The sequence below is a fragment of the Lytechinus pictus genome, chromosome 3 (genome assembly GCF_037042905.1).
Source record: "Lytechinus pictus isolate F3 Inbred chromosome 3, Lp3.0, whole genome shotgun sequence".
NCBI classification, from domain to species: domain Eukaryota; kingdom Metazoa; phylum Echinodermata; class Echinoidea; order Temnopleuroida; family Toxopneustidae; genus Lytechinus; species Lytechinus pictus.
In genome coordinates, this window is record NC_087247.1 from 22,340,593 (window position 1) to 22,356,667 (window position 16,075).

The 16,075-nt window shown below is 34.1% G+C and overlaps 1 protein-coding gene across 1 annotated transcript; it reads right to left on the reverse strand.

The window, feature by feature from the left end:
• Positions 1-698: 698 nt before the first annotated feature.
• Positions 699-15,925, reverse strand: LOC129257612 (sperm-associated antigen 16 protein-like). Its single transcript, XM_054895983.2, has 15 exons — positions 15,828-15,925; positions 14,196-14,270; positions 13,303-13,370; positions 12,732-12,856; positions 12,191-12,328; positions 11,679-11,786; positions 11,295-11,412; positions 10,346-10,564; positions 7,704-7,837; positions 7,106-7,249; positions 6,464-6,564; positions 4,840-4,924; positions 3,848-3,974; positions 2,822-3,079; positions 699-2,060 (listed from the first exon to the last, which is right to left on the reverse strand). The coding sequence occupies exons 1-15, from the start codon at positions 15,877-15,879 to the stop codon at positions 1,950-1,952; spliced, it is 1,863 nt and encodes a 620-aa protein (XP_054751958.2). The 5' UTR covers positions 15,880-15,925; the 3' UTR covers positions 699-1,949.
• Positions 15,926-16,075: the final 150 nt, after the last annotated feature.

The following is a 16,075-nucleotide window of genomic DNA, read 5'->3' on the forward strand; positions in this document are numbered from 1 at the left end:
TCTCGGAATTTATATTGAAAATGATGATTGATCGTGTGTTTATGCTAATGAAAAAAAAATTATTTAAAACATTTTCCAACACATTTAAAAATCAGTTGGAGGCTGAAAACAAAATTAATTATATCGAAGCTTCCATTAATTTGAAGTCTAGACTGAGCTCAGTTAATCGGAAGAATAATTTTTTTTTTAAATAAATGAATAGCTAATTTGCAAAATGGGTTAGATCCAATAGACCATTCGGAGAAAATCACTGTTTTTACATTTCTCCTATAATCCAATATATTAATGACAACCAATTTTTTTCTGATACACTGCCAATATGAATGTAAAACCCAGTCTTAAAAAATATGTTGGTCTTCAGAGTAAAAAAAAAAAGAATTCCAAGAATTGACATTTGTGGAGCTATCCCCCTTTGCAAACAAATATCGAAAAGTTAAGCAATGATGATAACTGTAAGTGGTCACTATTTTTTGCTTTGATGGTTGAAATTTAATCAGAATGAATAGAAACATTTAAGTTATGTGCAAATTTACATATTTGTTCGTAGTACTAAGTGACTAGGGATGCCCACCTCCTCTGAATCTCCTTTTTTTGCAAAAGGGGTTAGATCTACAAAGATGAATTTCTTTTTTTTACATGGAGACCGGCATATATAATAATACATATAATACACAAAGAATTATTAACAAAAAGAAAACTTGTCTCGTCAATATTTTTTCTTTAATTTGTTAAAATACATGTATATACAATAATGAAATATGGAAAATTTACACACATATAAGATTCTGCTATACATGTACATTCATTGTAGACGTATACACATTTTCGTTGCAAGTAACAGTTGAAGAACAAATTGTCTTTCGCACCAAAAACAGATGGTATTGTTTTAAACAAAGTTGAAACTGTCTTTAAGGCTTTTAAATGATATTTAACAGAAAATTCATTGTGTTATTCAATACCTTTCTAAATATAGTAATTTTATACTTCTGCATTAATTTTTTTTTTCTAAATGTGCTAATTTCAATTATATCAGTAATATAATATCTATCAACAATTTTACAAAATGTACAGTAAAAAAAATTAAATGAAAGGGACTGATTGAAGTAAGAGAGTAAGAAGATTTGAATAGAAACTCATTTCCTTCAAAGCTGCTAGCAGAAACTGTCAGGCATGCTCTTCAGATAGCTATATTTTTCTTGCAAGTGTCAAAAACTGGATTTTAGAATGGTAAAAGTAACCCTTTTTTGCCAATGAAGGGTTTGTATGCAATTGGTCTACTATCAATTTGTTCTAATTGAAGTTTGGTAAAACCTCACTTGGTCTATCATTTAATCTAATGTCCTTTGCTCTGTAACACAAATATTAGCGATAAAGCGCTAAATGGACCGACTATTCAATATCAATGTTACACGTGCATTTAATTCAAAATACTGACCAGGGACCAATCAGAAGTGTTCTTTCATATTAGCTATTCATCCCTAATCTTCGTGTTACGGGTCCCAGATGTTCTAACTTTCACTTCATCAAGTTATCATTCTGCACTGTTTGAAATGAAAATTTGGTTCATGAACAATTTGTCTAATCACATAGACTAAGTACATAATATACCAAATGGGTAAAATTGAAAATAAGACAAATTGGTGAATGGGATAAATGTCACTTGGACCAAATGGTTGATACATGAACTGGTTATAGATGAACTGAGATTAGGCCATGTCTGATGAGACCAAACAGAATGTAGACAAAATGGGAGTAGACCAAGTGACAATTTACCTTAATACGAATTCACTCGATGTATTTTTGGTATAAGAATGTAATCTTATTTAAAACATATAAGCAAACATTGATGCATTATACAAAGACTATATTTGACTTTGACAGATGTATTGGTAGGCCTGGACGGAGCAAGAGATGAGGGGGTGGGCTAAGTGTCAAAGGGACCGACTGATTCAGGACCAGATCCTAACAGTGTTATCTGCACCTCCGGAGACCAAGAAGTCCCCAGCCCTGTCAAACATAACAGCATGGACAGCATCCTCATGACCAGCTAGACTAGACACCTACAAGATATAACAGAACATAACAAATGGTTACAGTGATAGACAATATACACAGATATATTAAAAGAAAGATATATACATGTATATCAATTATCATTGAAACAGATGGATTCTTTTGTGGGTTTTTTATAACCAAAGGAATGACACAATAACAACTTGAAGACAAAATAATGAATAGAAAATACTAACAAAACATGTTTTAAAGTAATCAAACCTCATTCTCAACCTAACAAATTTATTACACAGAATTGTAGATGTTTATACACTTTGTTTTTTTGTTTTTCTAGCTTAGTTTATTTGTTTGGGGGAATTGTATCAAATTGTAATCAAAATAAAGTAATACACATAGAAAATGAGCTTATTTCATATTCATTATCAGTCTTTGCTTGGCCATACTGATATATTGTAAATATTTGCCACAAAAAAAACTAAGCAGGAAAATACTATTCCAATTATGATAATGCAACCATGTTTCCAAACATCTTTCCTATAAGTTCCACAGTGTATTTTTCTATTACCCCACCCCCCCCCCAAAAAAAAGAGTTCTATGATAATTGATATGGTCCACTCAAAATTTAATGTCAGTGGCATAAGGCTATTAGTGTTGTGCACAAGGCCAAAAATCCAAGGCCAGACTGTATTGAGGCAAAGGACAAGGAATAAACATCTGAGGCCAAGGCCACATAATTGTCCTCAGGGCCAAGGCCTGCATCGATGAGCACAACACTGTAAGCTATCAATGAAAATGTTCATGGCTTTACCTGGCCAGATGTCAGATCCATCATCTTGACGGTTCCATCGTTGCTACCCACAGCCAGGACGGTGCCGGAGGAGTCAAAGGCGGCTCTGTTGTTCGGGTGCGGTCCTACATCAAAGGTCACCATGGATGCACACGTTCGTGTGTCCCACACCCTGACCACGCCGTAGGAATCACAGGAAGCAATGCTGTCACCTCGCAGGCTGAACGTGGCATGGTTGATGGAGTGAACATGGCCATAGAAAGTCTGACCACAAAGACCCTGTGTCAGTGTGGATAATCATAATAATGATATGCAATTTACAATATAATATGCATTTATATGTTTTAGTGCTGCACATTCTTACCCAAGTTCAACCAAAGCTGCCAATGAGGCACTTCTTAGCCTTTCAAGGAATGAATTCCTACCGGGTATCCATTACCACACCTAGGTTGAGTTTGGCAAATGTAGGGTAACACCTTGCCATGGGACATGAGTGCCGAGATGTGATCGAATCCAGATCCTTGTGCTCTATAGTTCAAAGACATATCCACTAGACCACAGCACCTCTACATAATAATCAGCAAACATACACTAGCTCCACTTGAGAGATAGCTTAGCAATATCAAATTGGGTTTCACATGTATTGGATTTCACCTACAATTGAATAAAACTTATGCAAATCCATAAATGGATGCCCGACTTGCCACGTTATGGTGAAACTAAAATAAATCAAGAGAAAATAAGCTCATCTCAAATATCCAGGGTAATAACTGCATCCTAACTCAGTATCTCACTAGGCTTTTGTCCTTTTTTTTTCAAATTCTCTTTCATTTGATGATAATATGTAACTAAGGCAATGTTTTATTTCTTTATTTGTAAAATGATGAAATGAATTGAAATAAAAAACATGAAGTGCTCTTATGACAAAGGTAAGAGATAAGAGATTTTGATTTCAAACAAAGAGAAAAAAAAGAAAGAAGAAAAGCAAAAAAAAACAACAAAATGAACTAATTCTGAGAGAAAATGAAAATGTTAATATTCCCTCACCGTTCGTGCATCCCATAGAGATACAGTCTTATCGGCTGATGCTGTCAGGATGTTATTAGAGTAAGGCAGGAACATGACAGAGTTGACTGAATCAGCATGACCCCGCAGTGTGTATCTACAACGAAGGCTATAGGTAGAAACAATACATGATAAATTAATAGAGATTCAGGAATGAATAGGATCAATAGACCTACCAAAACTGGCTTCAGTAGTAACATGAGAGACTATACCTACAAACTTTTGTCAGTGATTTGCAGTGACTTATTTGCTCTCCACCAATCAGATGCGAGGATTTTTGGTAACTTGTATCTGTCCAGGAAAATCATTGGCACACTTCTTCATCCAATGCTACCAGATAATGATGTTGAGTACTTTGACTAGTTTACATATGAATAAACTAGAAATTGTTTATAAACTGCTTGACTATAATAATAATGTTTTATTTACCCAGGGTAGCCACTTCAATCATAAGACTGCTCTACCAGCGAGCCCTGCATAACATAATATGTTATTATTACCCTTCTCCAATTTAAATGCTGAGCGCCAAGCAAGAAGGCAGAAGGTCCCATTTTTATAAGTCTTTGGTATGAATTGCCCGGGGATCGAACCCACAACCTCCCATTCATGAGGCGGACGCTCTACCACTGAGCCAACATGCTATGCTTCCCCCCCCCCCCACTAGAAAAGGCAATAGCGTCTGGATACATGGCATCTCATTCTATTTGTGTTCATGTTTATTTGAGTTATTAACATTCAACCTGGTTCCCTACTGCAGTTTCAAATCAAGTAGTAGTGACAAGAAATTATAAATATGTATAAAATGATCTAATATCCCCCCCCCAAAAAAAAATTAACATGAAAAGTTAGTATAGAACAATAAAAATGTTAAACAAGATGGAGTATCAATCGATATTTAGCTGTCAACAAATTATGTAACAAGATCTTTTCTGAAACTTCCAATTAATTTTCAAATATTTGACCATAAACTTTACCTGTTGAGATCCCATATCTTCGAGGTATTATCCAAGGATGCACTTGCTACAAAATCACCACATGTGTGCCATGAACAACCCCATACTGCAGAAAGAAAAAAATAATAATAAGGCTTCATCAAATTATGCATGCATTTTATTATTTTTTTTAGTTTTACAAATCTAAGACAAGAAGCTAACACTTTTTTTTTTTTTTTTTTTTGGGGGGGGGATAAAGTGCAAATATAGATATAACTGTGGGGATCTGCATAGTTGTTTAATAAGTCTTTTTTTTTTCTTCAAGATTCAAAATACAAACAAATATTTCAAGACCATTCTTCTAATTGCCCCCCCCCCTATAAGCAAATACAAATATTAAAAAAATCATATCTTTCAACATATCCATGGTGACATATCATCCACCAGAAATTGTGAAAATATTCCACTATTCAACACTATTTTATGAAGAATGACAGCACTGACAAGTGGTCATTACCTGACAGATACTACAGAAACGTTTAAAGAACCATGCTTGTCAGCAAATACAGGAAAATTTCACTGAAATTGCCATAGCTGACGTTTCCGGCAGTAGGAGTGCCTTGGTCTAGTGGTTATGAATCTCTTCTTTCAATATGAGGGACGTGAGTTCGATTCCCAGCCATGGTGTGTTTTCCTTTAGCAAGAAATTTACCCACATTGTGCTGCACTCAACCCATGTAATGTAAATGGATACCTAGTAGGAAGAAATTTGTTGAATGCCTGAGCACCTAGGTAGCCGAGCTAAAGTCAGGGTAATAATAATAGCAGGGCCCACTGAGAGAACAGTTTTCAGAACTAAAGTGGCTACCCTGGGTAAATATACCGTTATATAATTGCTGTTATCATTATTACCCGGGGGGCCACTTACATTGACGAGTGGATACCATGCGCGACCAAAAAACACGTAAAAAGGATGTCTTTTTAAAGATAAGGCACGTTATGATAAGGGTGTCAAAAACACAAAAATAATGAAAAAAGTGTATCTATTTTGCTAGGACAATTACGTGTTTAGGGTCGAATTTGCGGGGATGATAAAACAAAATTAAAATGTTTTATAAAGGATGTCCTTTTTGCCCCAACACTTCGTGTTTAGAGTCCAATTTGCGCGAGGTGTAGAAGGTGGGGTCGTTCTAAACCAAATAAGGTAAAGCTGACGACAGAAGGACCCGTAACAATAAAATATTCCTGTACTTGTTTAGGGGTTCATTTCAGGGAATATTTGCCAAGAGTATCGTTTTGTTTCCAATACTTGTTAAGGGTAGGGTTTTGCACGCCAATACTTGTTAAGGGGTGCATTTTCAGAATATGGAAATTACGTGTTTAGGGTGCTTTTCGAGACCCCATGGTCGCGCATGGTATCCACTCGTGAATGGAAGTGGCCCCCCGGGCATTATTATTAAAACGGTGCCCTGAGCCCCGTAAAACGAAGGTTAGCGATTAATCGCTAATTTGAAAGAACAATTCTGATTGGATCCCAGTCAGTCTACTACGCAAAATGCTCATGCAACAACGATCGTGATAGGTCTTTTCATTTAGCAATTAATCGCTAACCTTTGTTTGTATTACTTCCAGTATTCTGAATGTAAATATGCATGCTGTTACCCACCGGCATGTTGGTGTTCTGAGAACGTATGCACACACTCAGCTTTAGAGAAGTCCCAGATCTTCACCGTTCCATCACCGCTAGCTGTCACAAGCTGAGAACCACTAGATGTTAGAAAATAAAAATCATTTACTATTATTAACACCCAATGGCATTCCCAGAAATTTCAAGAACCTAACTAATGTCTTATGTATAATGAATAACTTCAAAAATATATTATTTCAAATATTAATGAATCATTAGTAATGGTGAAGTCAGTTCATTTGAACAATTGTATATTTTCTTCTAATTTATTATTTTAAGTATAAGAGAATCATGAAACAAAAGTGATATAAATTGCCATGAAACAACACACTCTAAATATAGATTCAGTCACACAAATCTACCTATTTATAAAGCCGTGTTGAATATCAATCCAATAAACTGGTAGATTATCTAAAGGTTAAATAGGGCTTCAGTTTTAAAGAACATGATTTTGTGAAAAGCGAGCCCCATGATAAATGACACTAAAAGGAGATTCAATTATGAGTACTACTGTATTGGGCTTGGAAAAAGTGTGGTCACTAGATGTGCTATTGATTTATGATCATTTTCTTTATCTATTGATATCTTAATGCATTCATTTTTATGACACGATTATCTTACCTTGGATGGAAATCACAATCTGCAATCCAGTCTGTATGACCCTCACCGGTCATGATGATGTCACCGCTAGGAATAGACCACATCTTCCAAGTCTGATCATCACTCACTGTCGCTAAGATCTGCTTACGGGGATGCAGGGCTATCCTAAAATTACCAAAACAAAAACAGAAAATAAAGAATGGCCTTTGTCATGACAACACATTTCTTTTACTCACTTCTAAAAAGAGTTTCATGAATATTTCTGTATGTGAATAGGTATCTCCAGACTTCCTTTTATGAAAAGGTTGCAATTCCTTAAAACTTTGTCTATTTGATAATGCTCCTTTTGTTTTAATATAATCACATAGTTTATAGTTCTGAAAATGTTTTATTACTGATAGTAATGAAATAATGTTAAAAACTAAAGCTGAGAGTAAAAGAAAACATTTTCTGGTCGCTAGGTAAATAAAACCAATAAGGTTTTTCTTATGAGGGGGGGGGGGGTTCTATGATATCAATTGTTTTGATAATCCCCCATAAAAAAAAATTGTAGTGAAGTAAAGTAAAAACAATACCCTCCACAACTCCCTCTCCTTCCCAAGATAAAAAAAGCACATACCCACTGACAGCCAGACTGTGAGCTTGGAAGGTATGGGTAAGTCTAAACCCACCAGTACGTGTCAGATGGGCAGATGGACCCTTCACATTAGCAAGCTGTGGGTTTACACCATTATCTACTGGAAACTCGGAATCCTGAAAAAATGCAAATATAGTAAATAATTTTAAAATACACAGCGTTTAAGCATGAGACGAGATACAACGCTTAAAATAAATTTATAAATAAAACGAGATGTGGAAAGCATTCAAACATTCATACAATAATGTATATATCTAAACAATGTTGGTACTTTGTAACAATGGTAGTCCACTAAACTTGTGCTTTAGTGTGTAGTCAAGCAAACACAAAAATTATGACCAAGGGTTATACATATATCAATTCAATTTGAGTTTCAAAAATTGGAAAACTGACATAACAGGTGATCATTTTTAAAATATTAACTGACATGTGTATGAAGTATAATAAACAGTACTGACAGATAGTCTTCTGATGGACAACACACTACATGCATTGTGCAAGTGTTTAGATACATTTAAGGTGTAAAACTAAAATGACATTCAGTTGATAAAACAAGTTACATTACATTACACTAAGAAAAAAAATACAAAAAAATGAAATAAATAACAAAATGGCAGATACTAACATGATAACAAAGTAATTTGATCATGTAAATAAACAAGTGGAAGACATAGAACAAAGAAAAACTTTATACAACTAAATCCAGTTAAACTAAAAATATGACAGAGGGTGGGTGCTGATCACTATAAACATGACCATTTAGCTGCTAAAATTTGAGTTCAGATCAATTGAATTGAAATTCAAAATGAAATTCCATTTAAAATTTCTAAGTCAATAGGCTCTTGATAAAATTCTGTGTAACTCAGAGAATGGGAAGGCTCATTTCAGGAGCTCTAAATGTTATTGTGATTGTAACATTCAAATAAAGTTGAAGAAAACATGCGATCTCAGGTTACACGTTGGTGTCTAAATTAAAAACAGAATTATAACACTAAAAAGATATGTAAGATAAGTGTATACAAATTCAATGTAAAAAATTAACTTTGAATATGTGCAAGAATGTAAGTCTTACTTAAAACTCTTAGAGCTCATTTGAACAGTTTAAAAAATTGGGTAAATATTGCTGTCAGCAGATTTTGCTCAGGCAAATATAAGTGGATACAATTATTAAATACATACATAAGATGGCAATAAAGATTGATATTTTATCCATCTAGGATTTTAAGCCTTGTTTAAAATGTCATATCATTAAACTCAGCATATCATAAAAATTAATCACAACAAAGTAATACCGTACCAAAATTACTTAAAATTTACATTCCTGATGTTTGTTAATTCACATAACAATAACAATGTAGCATTCAATAACAATGTAGCATTCATTGTTCAAGAATAATATTCATCTCATATTTCATTACGAACACACTCTTGATTTTTCTATTCAGCATAGCTTTATAACACTTCTTACAAACATCAATTTATTTGGCAAGAATTTCATTCATATTTTGTTGCACTCAACCCACGTGAATTAAATGAAGAAAGGATAACTTGAAACACAAATAGCATGACAGCTGTTCTGTTACGGTCAGGGTAACTATTAATCCTCTACATTTTTGTTGAGAGCTTAATATTGATATACACACTGTAATTAGTATAGTATTTTTTTGTATTTTGTATATTGTAGAATGCTTGGAGACTTCTGATAATATTTTCTATTAGATCATTAGTCCAGCATTGTTTGCAATCTGTTATAAATGTTCTGAAAGACTCTAAGCCATCCCTCTCTGAGTGATTACCTCACCGTTACCATAGTCTAACCTTATATCTATCAGGGCATGTTATTGATATAGTACGAAAATAGAATTGGAATTTATTCCAGCTTTCTGCTGAGTTGATCGGCAATACCAAATAAAAAATAAAAATATAATATACTATTCAAGGCAAAGATGGTTTCCATGAGTCTATGAATAAATGCATTTTTAATACACAATTCTAATAATTTTTTTTAATGAGGGAATAAACAATGAAGCTACAAAACAAAGACTACATTACATATAAACAATATCAACTAAATATTATGAATAGAGCTAACATAAACACCTTATGCTGCAAATTTATTCAAACTTATATTTCTTTTACTTTTCCACTTTTTTAAATGTGTATACAAGGAAGAGGAAACATACCCGAGTCCCTTATTCTTAACTTATCATGATCATAAACCTTGTGCATCTTTTCTTCTCATTCTTATTCCTAACCCATTGCCTATTAGAACCAAGTGGACCCTATAGATACAAAATAAATCTCAACAGTAGGCCCAGGCCCCTTCTATAAAGATTAAAACTACTGTATAGTAACTCTGCCATCATAACAACTACCAAAGCAACATGGCTCAGGAGCCAATTATAATCAAGTTTACCATCATAGTTACATAGATACCATCCCTGTAACGCTTAATGAAACAGGCCTCAGGTTAAGTGTAGATATATGTATGGAATTGTGTTTATATACATATTTACTACGGCATTTGTTATACTTCTATTAAAGGTCATCAAACAATGTCTTTCTAGGTGCTATTCTTTACATACAGATGACAATTACTTTATGTTTATGTGACGAAGCCCTACCTTAGGATGTCTTGGTAGGGTCTGTTGAGTCACATCCATACTACTAGGGTCAGGTCTGAAGGGTTCCTCTGTCATCTCACGTGCCCTATGGACGGCCTGTTGGGTCGGACCCACACCTGATGCAAACATAAGACGTCTCTCTTCCTTCGTCATCTCCTTTGTAGCGCCCTCTCTCAAACCACTCTCCAGGCTACGCAGGGTAGCTTGCAGTGCTGACACCTACATATTATACAGACATGACCATTATAAGCATTTCTAAATCAAGATGACAAAATGACAGTTTTGAACCACAAAACCACAAATTAGAGAAAATTGACAAACTGGCAGTCGGTCAAAACACCCATAAAATTATTTTATAAATTGCAAAAATGGCTGGTTTCTAGGAATTCAACCAGTGGAAATATTCCACCTTGCTGAACCTATTTTTCTGGATGGTTGTTGGTTTTAGTAATTCCCAGAAAGCAGCAGAAAATTTTTAATTTCAGATATTGGTCAAAGTAACACACACAAAAATGTGAATTTTTGGTAAATTGCAGATTGGTCTACATCTGCTTTGTCTACTTTCCATTTCGTCTTATCCCACATGGTCTAATAATAAATTGTCTACAACCACTTTGACTATTGAACAATTGGTCTAATTGTGATTTAACCCATTTACCATTATGTTTGATTTCCAGTTAGACTATACCTACTTGGCCTAGCACCACTAACTCATATGGTTGGATGAGCTGTCTATGAACAAAATTTTCAGTAGACAAAATGAGAATAAGCCAACTGGGCATTAGACCAAATGAGAATCAGACTAAGTGGATATTAGACTAAGGGTGGTGTAGACCAAACAGCAATTTGACCAAATTGATAGAGCGAATGGGTTCAGTCCATGTGGTATTAGCCTATGTGAGAAGCCTTTAGACCAGGTACAAAAACCCTTAAAAATTATATTTGTTACCTGATTGACAGATCTGTCTCTTTCAAGCTTGGCCAACATACGTTCCTTCATCACTGTCTCATACTTCTGCTTTAGCTGCTGTAAGGTTGGTTCATATGAACTATAATGACGCTTCAGCCTGCAATGTGAAAATGTAAATATTTAACTTATTGTCTTTTCAGATAGTACTATATGTACAATCTGAATATTTTCTAACTTGTTAATATGTTATTAATCTTCAAGCTTGCTCCATAAAAATGATTTTTATATTGTCATTAAAATCTTCAAGGGCATATTGAACAAATGGCAAAGTTTGTGGAAGCAGATATATAGATCTTTTTTTTACTACATATCTTTACAATAACTTATATGTCACATGACCTAGTCAGGTGGCCTTGTACTGACCTCTTGATGTCATCAATCAACTTGTTCTTTTCTTGGACAACCCTCTTGTGATGCATGCGATGAAAGTCCCTCTCCTTCCGTAGCTTCACATAGGTCTCCTTGGCTTTCCTATAAAGCAGAAATCAACTCCTTCGTTTGAAACCGTGATTTAAATGGAACAGATGGCTCTAGAGCACAAGAAATAACTGATACTGTTTTCTAAAGAAGATATGTGATGGGTCCAATGATAAATGTGAAAGCAAATTGAAGGAGTAGGGCATGGATATTTATTTTACACTTGCATTGATCTCATAAGAACTAGTAATTGTTATATAGATATAATAATTTCATATTATACAATTATCAATCATAATATATGATCATTTATTAATCTAATAAGAACCTTCTTGAAACTTATTAAAGAGTTGATGACATGAAAAAGAAATTGTTTTCATTTGAAAATATTGATATTAGTAACAAAATAATTAAAAATTTCAATAACAGTAATTCAGTAACAAATATTATCAACTCACATGGCAGCATCCCTAAATTTGTCCACATCAGTACGTAGTATCTTGACTTGATTATCCAGTTGTTGATTGCGGCAGTAGATATCTGGTACAGTTCCAACATCCTCTTCATTCATCAAACCACGCTGCTGGAGCTCATACCTAAAGGCAGGATTAGTAGCAGAATAATGTTACTTCAAATAAAGACATGATCCATAAATTCAGAATACAATTAGAGCTAGTTCTTGCTTTTTTAATAGTGTAAGTCTCTTTCTTTCTGCCTGAATGCCCCCTCCCTCTCTTTATATATCCCCCTCTTTACCGCAGCAATTGAATTCTTAAAAAAATATATACTTGTTTTTTATTACAAATAGAGAAATAAATTCACTTAATTTTCATTAAAAGCTATGTTTATTATGTAAATGAACATTCACTATGGAACACAGTTTTGCATTGACAACCTTTTTTCATGCTTCTAAAATACAAATAATAAAAAATATTGGTAGATTATAGAATCTCAGGTAAGTGGTAAAAATCTGATGTTATTTATTTCTACAATACTAACCATTCCGTCTGAAAGCAATCTAAGGTACGACTCATTCCCATCTTGACCAGGAAATTTCGGACAAAGTCATCTATGACTTCTGGCCTCTGGGTGACTGGTGGAGGGATGAGACCTCCCTTTCTCTTCTAATCATCATACAAACAAATAGGAACAGGAAGGGGAAAGGGTTAAATGTTTTTGTCATGAGCAAAGTAAAAAGAGTTAAATGTTACTGTAATAAGCAAAGTAGCATACTTGTAAGAATTTACTTCGGTAGCACATCTATCTATTGACACATTTAGTTTCCAATTAAACCTCAACGGCAATCTGGTATAGTAAGGGACTCCAAAGTTGAGATAATTTCCATTTGATTTCAAACCTTATTAGAACATGGGTGAACTGTGAAATCATCCAAGAAAAAAAATGCTTTGTGGTAATAGACATACTTTAAGGCAACTTACATGCCTTCAGGAGCTCAACACTACAATAAAAGTTCATCTCACATTCAATATAAGCATAATAGTGAACTATATATTTAAGAATCATGTACACATATAAAGCAGTATATAATCCAAGATAAACGTGAACTTACAGCTGCTTCTTGATCTTCTTGTGCTTCCTGGATAGTACGCACAGCATTATTTAGATCCTCATCGATTTCTGAAAAAAAAAAGACATAGTAAAAGTAGGAAATTATCCAACTTTGCATTTATGTATGGTAGCTATGACGACTAGATCTCTCCATTTATGAAGGGGAAAAAAAGTTTTCTGGAGAGCATTTAATAAGTCAGCTGATTTATTTGACAGTTTCCATAATAAAAGTTGGACACTTTTGCCTCTCAGCCAATAAATACAAGGACACTTGTCAGAAATGACCTGTTGGATGACAAATGTTAATGAAACGCTCCCCTGATATTTAATCACAAAAAAGGACCCTCAAATAAAAGGTTTAAAACTCATATCTGAGCCCAATTGCACAGAGCTTTAACATCATTGATAATATAATTGCCATCAACAGTAATTACTTTGGAAATGTTCCTCGGGCACCAATCACACTTAATATTTTCCTCATAATTATTGCTGAGTTCTTATTAAACATAGATTGGGTGATCATTGTAGTAGTAGTTGCACTTAAATGTTACTTGATTTTCAAGACAATTAAAATCATGCATTTTGGACTTTTTTTATCTTTTTATTTTTGCAATTGCCGTTGGTCATGTTCAAGGAAAACTTGAAATGAGGTATGAGTTATGCTAACTCTCAGAAGCTGAAATTTTGCATTCACGTGTGAGCCATTGTTTTCTAAGAAAATCTTACATTCCCTTACTTTGTAGTATAGAATCAAACATTTTTATGAAATATAATATTTCCATCAATCTCAAAGATATAATTTTTGAACAAAAAATATATATATAAATTGAAATTAAGAAAAATTACTTTGATTTCTTATGACATACTAGATGAATTTTGTTTGCTTAAACTTACCAGAGACTAAATCATCATCAATAGGGATCTCTTCATATTGGAACTCATCATCTGAATCCTCAGTAATTGTGGCACCTTGGAGATTTGGTAATTAAGGAAAATACAAACCATGTACCTATATCTAATTTTATACCTGAATAGAGTACATAAAACCTACATCCCCCCCCAAAAAAAAAAAACTTTCAATGGGATTGGAATATGGTAAAAAAAGGAAAAAAAACACTTTAGGTTACTAAATCATTTAGAATTATATATAAACACAAAAGTTAGGCCATGTTTGCATACAAAAACTATCAACACATTGTTTATTGCTCTCTTAATATCTCTCATCATTGTAAAAATACAAAAAATCTGATGAATATTGTGAATAATATGATTAATAACAACAACATGAATATTGTTAAATCAAATGAAGAGTAGTGTTAAACTAATCAACAGAGTCAAAGCCACCTAAAATTACCCTATAACGTAAATTTATTTACGATAAGATCAGCATTCATTAGGAAATCATCCTTGTGACATGTAATCTAAAGTATATGGGAAGTTACAAATTGATGCAGATGTTCGCAGTTTGAGCCCTAGTCACGTCTTTAGGTAGACCAAAAGCTTCGGTCTCTGTTATGTTGGTTGTTTCGCTGAACTCTGTTGGCTACACTCACCAAATACAGAGACCGAAGTTTTAACTCGATCTGTACAGGGACTCAATGGCCATATGTTTATGTACTGTTAAGTTTGGATAAACCAGGAAGTGGGAGTTGCGCGACAGCCAAAGTAAGTCACTGTTTTTCCCCTTAAGTTTACTTTTTCCTGTTTTGGTGCATTTCAGGCCAAAACGGAATAATCTTTATTTTGGACAAGTTTTTTAAATATATTTTTATGAAATAAAGACAATAATCGATGAGCCCCGACGGGGGGGATTTTGCATTGTTAACCCCCTAATGGTGGTTGCACGAGGAGAAATTTAAAAAAAAAAATAATGTTAAAAAAACTCCTCGAAACAGACGGCTGCCAGCTGTCTTCTTTACTTTGGGATGGTGACGTTTAAGGTTGGTCCCAGACGTAAATAATCAAATCTGATAAAACTCAATTACATACACAAATTGTTTTAAATGCAGATATCATAAAAAATATGAGTAAAACATGGTCAATTTATGCCTAGGCCCTACTGAAAGATAACATTTCGCTGTTAATCTGAGTGATATGAATATCTAAATTACTTTAGTTTAACAGTTAAGAAGAGTTTGACTTTTCAGTTTTTGTTTAAATTTTTACAATAACATTTGTCCACAAAGTTAGATCACACTTTTTCAGAACGGTTTTCCAGGGAAGTGCAATCGGAAAAGAATTTTGACTTTTGAGATTGCGATACCCTCAAGGCAAGCATTGGGCCAACTGCAAAAGCCAAAGCTTCATTCACTCAGTTCAGGCCCGCGCCCGTGGAGCTACCTGCCAGCATCGTTACACAATATTCAACACATGGGACTGGGCTCAATTTATTTTTAGTGATTACGAGTCCAGTTAACGACTTATTTAATCAATTCTATTGCACAATTGGTAAAATTTTAGAGATATAAATTTATTTTGAGTTATTAAAGAAAATATAATTTGACACATTTAATCATGAAAGGATACGTTCGAGGAAATATGCGCCTTCTTCTCCAATTCTTTCGCCAGATGAAGCCATGGTTGTTGATAGTTGTTGCTACGACCATTGCGCATGCTCAAAGCCTGCCGGCTGATATATAGGCCGCGCGTAGGATGGGGGGTCGGGTGTCCGGACAGTTTATATTTTTGAGGCCTTCTTTTTTGTCTTAATTTGGATTGCACTAAAAATATGAATTCGATAGTTGTAATCATCCTCTATTTTGTTCTCTATAATA